Below are 9,088 nucleotides of genomic sequence, written 5' to 3' on the forward strand. Positions count from 1 at the left end.
GTTACCCCAAATCTTTAATCAATAATATTTTTTACGCCTCATCCGTCAATAATCCAGTTAACGCTCCAGAAAACAATGAAGCTACACCATCTAAAAAAACATTTAAACTTATTTTTATCCCGATGTTGACGAAGCAACTTATCCATGCACTGTCTAGCAGCGGTGTCCGTATTGTTTGCTATTCGCCAGTAAGTGAAAATCTTCTGAACAAGGGTCTCCTTGTTAGATTGTTTTGATCAAGATGGCCGGCAACGAGTTGGCAATACGAGAGTTAAATCTTTTAACGAAGAACAAGTTAATAGAGATTATTTTAACCAAGAAATTACCTACTGATATTAAAGTTAGTGAGTCTACCAGAAAACTTGTTGAGGATGGAACTGTGGATCCTATTAGTGAACCTGAAATCATGAAACTGAAGCAGGATGATATAACCTGCAAGTTATTATGTGCTGAAAAGGAACTTGTTTGTGCAAATGTGGAAAGAGAATATCAAAAGCGATTAATCGCTGAAATGGAGAGGTCTCTTTCTAATCAGCAGGTAACAATTTCATCCCAGGAATATTTGATTAAAATGTTGAAAATGAATGAAAACAACATAAACAAGAATTGCAACGTTGCCGCTCCTCCAGGCAAATCGCAAAATCAAAATAAAGGACATGCAACCATGAAACAAGTAGTGGAATCGAAACAGAATGTATCAGGAAAAGTCAACGTAGACGGCAACACCTGGAACGACATTGTGCAGAAGGAGTGCGATAAGCAACCAGATAACAAGCCGAATAAACATATACAAACTGTTCACTATGATATCAATGAAGAAAATTCGAATACGACCGCAAGGAATGAATGGAAAGTGGTAACTGGGAAACATTATACCAAAAAGGGGACAGTTTGTACTGGAATAAATGCTCCTAAACAAGAAAACATTATGGGTGCACCTCAAAAACGGTGGATATATCTAGGGAGAATTGCAGGAGATACTTCGGAGGAAGCCATCTCCGAATATCTAAGTAATTTAAAAACGTCAGAAAATATTATCGTTAAGAAATTAAATACTGTGGGGTCTAACTCCGCTTTCAGTATAGGCGCCCCAAATGACGATATTTATCGGTTACTGAATGATAGAGATTTTTGGCCTGCTGGTGCAGTTATAAGACCTTTCAATTTCAATAATTTCTTTCGAAAGGGAGGGAGAAGTGAGTAAAGAGCTCTTTGGGATACTTCATATAAATGTTCAAAGTTTTCGTAATAAGATTGCGCAAATAGAAGCTTTGTGTTTGAATCATGATGTTGTTTTGTTGAGTGAACACTGGATGTGTAAAAAGGAGCTAGAACTTGTAAAATTACATAATTATACAATTGTTTCTTCCTATTCCCGTAGGTATCGTGGTCATGGTGGTGTGGCGGCCGCTGTGAAAAATTCTCATATAGGCAAATTTGTACCTAGAAACGATATAAACCTGAAATCTGTGGAAATGGAAATTGAGGTTTGTGCGATACAGTCAACTCAATTAAAAACTATAATTATAGCTCTTTATCGTAATCCACATGGTAATTTTGATATTTTTCTTGATGTGACTACATGTATTTTGGAATTGATGGATATTTGTGACTATCGTATTTTCGTTTTGGGGGACTTTAATGTGAATTTTCTTATAGATAGCGCTAATAAATCTGCGATCATTGATCTTTTCTCTTCATATGGACTACGTAAGTTAGTGTCATCCCCTACTAGAGGTATTGCATGTTTGGATAACATATTTACGAACGTTGGGGAATGTAAGGGTTGTGTGATTGATTTGGGCTTCTCAGATCACATGGGTGTAGAGACTAAATTTGCTTGCGAGTCAGAGTCTAAGAGAGCCTGTAAGCTGACTGTATGTAGGCCACTCACTAGGGTTGGAATTGATACTATGAAATTTCTGGTGAGGAATATATGTTGGGATTTTATAGAGGATGATAATATTGATACGGATAGCAAATTTGAAATGTTTGTAACTTTTGTGAAAAATTGTGGAGATTTAGCTTTTCCTCAAAAAACCTATAAGCATTATGCTGACACCTCTCCTATTCCTTGGTTCACCGACGATCTGAGGAAAATGCGCGACAAATTGAATTTTTATAGAGATCTTGTAAAAATCTATGGGACACCCCATGTTAAGAAAATTCTTAGAGATTATCATAGAGTATATCGGTACGAAATCAAAAATGCGAAAAGGAAATTTAATGATAATTATATCCGAAATAACAATTACAATCCAAAATCTGTATGGAATGTTGTAAAAAACAATACCAACCTTTTGAAAACTAAAAGTGCATGTAAAAATAATATAACCTCAAATGAATTTAACACTTTCTTCATCGATGCACCTAAAGAGATCATCACAAATATACCACCATTTAGAAGGTCATCGGCGGACTTTGTGAGTGACTTCTGTAGATCGATAGAACCCAAATTAGAAAATATTCAATTCAGTTTCTCTTTTGTATCTGAGGCTTTGGTGAGGGATACCATTATGAAACTTAAGAATAAGAGTAGTAGAGACATCTATGGATTAAATAGCAAGATACTCAAGAGTTTGGTGAATGAAATAATTGGTCCACTCACGAAATTAATAAATTTGTGTTTAAAAGATAACATCTTCCCGAAAATACTTAAAGTAGCAAGAGTTGTCCCTGTTCATAAAAAGGGTTCAGTGCAAATGGTCAGTAACTATAGGCCGATATCAATTATACCTATATTCGCGAAAATCTTTGAGAGTGTTATCAAGCTGCAGTTAACCTCCTATTTTGAAAACAACGACCTTTTTAATAGCTCTCAATTCGGGTTCAGAAGTGGCCTCTCCACGGCAGCTGCCATCACAGAGCTCATGAAAGTAATAAATGAGGGTTATAATCAGGGTTCGTACATAGCTGGACTCTTCTGTGACTTAAGTAGAGCTTTTGATTGTGTCTCCAGAGAGCATCTTCTTTATAAATTACAGCGATATAAGCTCGATCAGGGTGCAATTGCGCTTATAGATTCCTATTTATCTGATAGATTACAGTGCGTCGATCGCGAGGGGGATCTGTCTGATATGTCGGATGTTGATTGTGGTGTGCCTCAGGGATCGGTCCTCGGACCGCTTCTCTTTCTTATTTACATAAATGATTTTGTGGGCTGTGATCCAAGTGCAGATTTTGTTCTTTTCGCTGATGACGCAACAGTGCTAAAAAAAGCTCAGTCTAAAGAACTTTTACTCGACATCATGAGAGACTTGTTTTCTGTTGTCACCGAATGGTTCAGTAGCAATCAGCTCAGCTTGAATGAAACTAAGACGGAGTTCATGTTTTTTTCAATGAGAGATCTGGGGGATATGAATCCACCTGATCCAATCAAATTCTTGGGTGTACTGATAGAGGGTAAGTTGTCGTGGAGTGCTCATATCGATAACGTTTGTAGTTGTATATCGTCAAGTGTTTATGCGCTGCGAGCGTTAGTGGGGGTTGTGTCGGATTTTGTGTTGATATCTGTGTATCGTGCTTTTGTAGAATCAAGATTAACATATGGTATTTTGTGCTGGGGTCATGATACTAGTGTGAAACGACTGTTTGGATTGCAGAGAAAGGCTATTAGAGTAATAGGTAGACTAAATTACAGAGATGAATGCAAACATGTTTTTCAAGATAAGAAAATACTTACGGTTCCCTGTCTGTTTATATTTCAATGTTTATTGCATGTAAGATCCCATTTGGGTGAATATAGGACACACCAGGATATACATGCACATAATACACGCCGTAGAGATCAAATTTATACGGATTTTCATAGAATCGATAAAATGAAGTGTGGTGTAACATACTACGGGCCCAAGTTTTTCAATAAGCTGCCGACCACTGTGAGGGCGATGCCTGCAAAGCAGTTCAAGACATGTTTGAAGAAATATTTATTGAGTAAATGTTTCTTTACTTTAGAAGAATTTTTCTGTGATGATTTTGTTTATATTTCATGATTTTTTTTTCCCGTCGTTGACGTATGCAAACATTTTAAAATGTACTAGCATGAATAAATATTATTATTATTATTATTATTATTATTATTATTATTATTATTATTATTACAGGAAAACAATTAAGAACTTTTTTTCTAAGTTAAAAGACCTCACCCCTAAAATGTTACAATCTAATTTAATTTATAAAGTTAACTGCAAAAGTTGTCAGTCTTCATATGTGGGTCAAACTAAACAATATCTCAAAAATAGAATGAAGCAACATGAAAACGATTACAAGAGTGGCAATTTTAGTACGGGTTTGTCATTTCATCATAGAGATACAGGTCATATTTTCGATTTTGAGGAACCTGAGATTCTATCTAGAGAAAATAATTTGGACAAGAGAATTTTCAAAGAGATGATCTTCATCAAGAAAACAACAGACAACGTCAATGTTCAATCTGATACTTCCACCCTTAATAATATATATATAAACCTCGTTAGATAGTCGATGAATACCCCTGTGTAGTGTTTCCTAATTGTGTTTTGGTAGTAAGAATTTCATATGTTCAATGTGATAACTCGCCCGCCGGTCTCTCTTTTTAGTTGATTGTTGGATTTACTATGAATAGATTACCAAGAAAATCTCAAGTATTTACCGAGCCCTCTAAGCATTTATTGCTATTATGTTTTATTTTTTATGACTTTTCCATGGACTGGTTCTTCCTTGAAGAATAAAGGATTTCTTAGGTAAGAGATTATGGGCGATGATGTTTTTGATTTCAACACAATCTAGTCAGTCTCCAAACATTGAATTTTTTGTAAAGTTGATTAAACAACCTAAATTTAAAAAAAAAAAATTTGTAATAGTTCCTGTAATCTGTTTATGTAGATATCGATATAAGTTTGTTCTAGCCACATAATCGTCCATGTATTGATGTTTTTTTGATTTCTTTTATAATTGTAGCCTGAGGAAGGCGAAATATAACGCCGAAACGTCGCTCTAAGAGTCCAAAGTGTTTTCATCCAGTTCCTTAAACCGAGAAGTTATCAATTACTGAATTCTGGAAGGAACGAGAACTATCCACAAACATTAAAAACTGAGGTTAGTGCTAACATGGGTTTCTTCAGTACTGTGATGATTTTGTTTGGTGTGAACATAGTCTCACTATTCAAACGGTGGGCCAGAGATGTCAATCGTCTAGCAGGTTTGACCAACCGAAGGATATTCTTATTAAGATGTAGAAGGAGTTCCATTTTTCCCAACCATATTGTCAATCAACTTAGATGTTTGTATTCTGTTTTTAATTGTGATCATCCCTATCAGTACAGAGTTCAGGTTATTGTTAACAAACTGAGAAAGGATATACTTAATTTAGAGATAAAAATAGTTAATTGGCAAATAGAGAAAACTAAAAGAGATATTCATTATATTAAGAGCAAGTTATTAGAGAAAGTTCCGGAAAACTATGTATTACAGTTTGAAGGTTTTCAGAGACAGTTCTATGAGCGGAGATTGACTCAGATTAAACACAACAATGTTAATAAATTCAATAGAATGAGTAACACTCAGAGGGGATTCAACATAACAACACAACCATCTTGGTTGGTCAATTGTTCTGATGTAACTATTCCTGATGATATACAGCGGTTCTTATCGCTAGGTCCAAAGTTTTCCCTTCCATATAGTTCAAGAGACCTTCCAGTGGTTGAAATTCTTACCGATACAGAATATATTATAAAGTCTCAATCCCACCTCAACAACGATCAAAAGAACGGCCTAAGAGCAAGAACATGTAACATTATCCACAATTTTCTTAACAAACTCCAACACACAACAAACATAAATTATTTTACCAAATATTTTCTAAAGTTAAGTTCTTACACCAAACATTTCCTTAACACTTATAGAGATAGGATGTTGGTTACTAATTCAGATAAAGGAAACAAGGTGGTAATAATTAATAAAGACGAGTACAATACTAAAATGGAAGAGTTGCTGTCAGATTCATCCACTTACACTAAATTACGACATGATCCTACCAGTTCAATACAGACGAAATGCAATAACATCGTCAAAAAGATGAAATCCAACTCCTTTATCACAGAGGTACAATCTAAAGCCCTTCACACTTACAATTCAGTTGCTCCAAAATTTTATGGTCTCGTCAAGATACATAAAGACTGCAGACCTCTGAGACCCATAGTTTCATGCATTAATTCACCCACACTAAAAATCTCTAGGTTTGTGGCAGATATTTTAGCAAAACTACGACCATCATTTAAGTTCATAATACAAAACTCTTCAGATTTAGTTTCGAAATTGAAAGACGTCACAATACCTAGTGGGTACATACTGGTAAGCTTTGATGTAGTTTCCCTATTCACGAGTATTCCAAGGGAAAAACTCCTTGAGATCATAGAGAACAGTTGGAGTGAATTAAGCACATTTACAGTGTTATCAAAGAATCAGCTAACTGATATTGTTGATTTCATATTCCACAACAGTTATTTCCAATACGGTGGACAATTCTTTGCACAAAATAAAGGATCTGCTATGGGTAACCCTGCCTCGCCGATTTTTGCTGAGATAATCATGAACGCACTTCTTTTGTATGTCTGTTCTCAGGTAGATTTCATTATCCCGTTTCTATACATTTACGTAGATGACATTATCATGGCCATACCTGGTGATAAGATTCAAGTAATGTTAGAATTGTTCAATTCATTTCATCAAGATTTAAGATTTACATACGAAGTAGAGAACAACGGTACCATACCCTTTTTGGATTTAATACTTATTAAAGAAAACAACAAAGTTATTTTTGACATTTATCAAAAGCCAACAGCTTCTGGAAGAATACTTCACTACAAGTCGTTTCATGAATTTAAGCATAAAATATCAATAATAAAAAACATCAGGCAAAAAATCTTGAATCTCAGCCATCCCAGTTTCCACATGAAGAATTTTAATTTTTTCTCAAAAATGTTACGTGAGAACGGTTACCCCAAATCTTTAATCAATAATATTTTTTACGCCTCATCCGTCAATAATCCAGTTAACGCTCCAGAAAACAATGAAGCTACACCATCTAAAAAAACATTTAAACTTATTTTTATCCCGATGTTGACGAAGCAACTTATCCATGCACTGTCTAGCAGCGGTGTCCGTATTGTTTGCTATTCGCCAGTAAGTGAAAATCTTCTGAACAAGGGTCTCCTTGTTAGATTGTTTTGATCAAGATGGCCGGCAACGAGTTGGCAATACGAGAGTTAAATCTTTTAACGAAGAACAAGTTAATAGAGATTATTTTAACCAAGAAATTACCTACTGATATTAAAGTTAGTGAGTCTACCAGAAAACTTGTTGAGGATGGAACTGTGGATCCTATTAGTGAACCTGAAATCATGAAACTGAAGCAGGATGATATAACCTGCAAGTTATTATGTGCTGAAAAGGAACTTGTTTGTGCAAATGTGGAAAGAGAATATCAAAAGCGATTAATCGCTGAAATGGAGAGGTCTCTTTCTAATCAGCAGGTAACAATTTCATCCCAGGAATATTTGATTAAAATGTTGAAAATGAATGAAAACAACATAAACAAGAATTGCAACGTTGCCGCTCCTCCAGGCAAATCGCAAAATCAAAATAAAGGACATGCAACCATGAAACAAGTAGTGGAATCGAAACAGAATGTATCAGGAAAAGTCAACGTAGACGGCAACACCTGGAACGACATTGTGCAGAAGGAGTGCGATAAGCAACCAGATAACAAGCCGAATAAACATATACAAACTGTTCACTATGATATCAATGAAGAAAATTCGAATACGACCGCAAGGAATGAATGGAAAGTGGTAACTGGGAAACATTATACCAAAAAGGGGACAGTTTGTACTGGAATAAATGCTCCTAAACAAGAAAACATTATGGGTGCACCTCAAAAACGGTGGATATATCTAGGGAGAATTGCAGGAGATACTTCGGAGGAAGCCATCTCCGAATATCTAAGTAATTTAAAAACGTCAGAAAATATTATCGTTAAGAAATTAAATACTGTGGGGTCTAACTCCGCTTTCAGTATAGGCGCCCCAAATGACGATATTTATCGGTTACTGAATGATAGAGATTTTTGGCCTGCTGGTGCAGTTATAAGACCTTTCAATTTCAATAATTTCTTTCGAAAGGGAGGGAGAAGTGAGTAAAGAGCTCTTTGGGATACTTCATATAAATGTTCAAAGTTTTCGTAATAAGATTGCGCAAATAGAAGCTTTGTGTTTGAATCATGATGTTGTTTTGTTGAGTGAACACTGGATGTGTAAAAAGGAGCTAGAACTTGTAAAATTACATAATTATACAATTGTTTCTTCCTATTCCCGTAGGTATCGTGGTCATGGTGGTGTGGCGGCCGCTGTGAAAAATTCTCATATAGGCAAATTTGTACCTAGAAACGATATAAACCTGAAATCTGTGGAAATGGAAATTGAGGTTTGTGCGATACAGTCAACTCAATTAAAAACTATAATTATAGCTCTTTATCGTAATCCACATGGTAATTTTGATATTTTTCTTGATGTGACTACATGTATTTTGGAATTGATGGATATTTGTGACTATCGTATTTTCGTTTTGGGGGACTTTAATGTGAATTTTCTTATAGATAGCGCTAATAAATCTGCGATCATTGATCTTTTCTCTTCATATGGACTACGTAAGTTAGTGTCATCCCCTACTAGAGGTATTGCATGTTTGGATAACATATTTACGAACGTTGGGGAATGTAAGGGTTGTGTGATTGATTTGGGCTTCTCAGATCACATGGGTGTAGAGACTAAATTTGCTTGCGAGTCAGAGTCTAAGAGAGCCTGTAAGCTGACTGTATGTAGGCCACTCACTAGGGTTGGAATTGATACTATGAAATTTCTGGTGAGGAATATATGTTGGGATTTTATAGAGGATGATAATATTGATACGGATAGCAAATTTGAAATGTTTGTAACTTTTGTGAAAAATTGTGGAGATTTAGCTTTTCCTCAAAAAACCTATAAGCATTATGCTGACACCTCTCCTATTCCTTGGTTCACCGACGATCTGAGGAAAATGCGCGACAAATTGA

The 9,088-nt window shown here is 35.4% G+C and overlaps 2 protein-coding genes across 2 annotated transcripts; both read left to right on the forward strand.

Annotated features, from left to right (window-relative positions):
* Positions 1-241: 241 nt before the first annotated feature.
* LOC123310263 lies at positions 242-1,914 on the forward strand. The gene is made up of 2 exons (XM_044893732.1): positions 242-1,010; positions 1,382-1,914. Exons 1-2 carry the CDS (start codon positions 242-244, stop codon positions 1,414-1,416), a joined length of 804 nt encoding a protein of 267 aa, XP_044749667.1. The 3' UTR covers positions 1,417-1,914.
* Positions 1,915-7,214: 5,300 nt separating this feature from the next.
* LOC123310264 lies at positions 7,215-8,887 on the forward strand. The gene is made up of 2 exons (XM_044893733.1): positions 7,215-7,983; positions 8,355-8,887. The coding sequence occupies exons 1-2, from the start codon at positions 7,215-7,217 to the stop codon at positions 8,387-8,389; spliced, it is 804 nt and encodes a 267-aa protein (XP_044749668.1). The 3' UTR covers positions 8,390-8,887.
* The last annotated feature ends 201 nt before the right edge of the window (positions 8,888-9,088 follow it).

Source organism: Coccinella septempunctata, chromosome 3, assembly GCF_907165205.1.
Source record: "Coccinella septempunctata chromosome 3, icCocSept1.1, whole genome shotgun sequence".
NCBI classification, from domain to species: domain Eukaryota; kingdom Metazoa; phylum Arthropoda; class Insecta; order Coleoptera; family Coccinellidae; genus Coccinella; species Coccinella septempunctata.

Coding starts and splice junctions, on each gene's coding strand:
- LOC123310263 (XM_044893732.1), top strand. CDS start 242: ATGGCCGGCAACGAGTTGGCAATACGAGAGTTAAATCTTTTAACGAAG. Junction 1,011..1,381: donor AGCCATCTCCGAATATCTAA/GTAATTTAAAAA, acceptor CTATTCCCGTAG/GTATCGTGGTCATGGTGGTG.
- LOC123310264 (XM_044893733.1), top strand. CDS start 7,215: ATGGCCGGCAACGAGTTGGCAATACGAGAGTTAAATCTTTTAACGAAG. Junction 7,984..8,354: donor AGCCATCTCCGAATATCTAA/GTAATTTAAAAA, acceptor CTATTCCCGTAG/GTATCGTGGTCATGGTGGTG.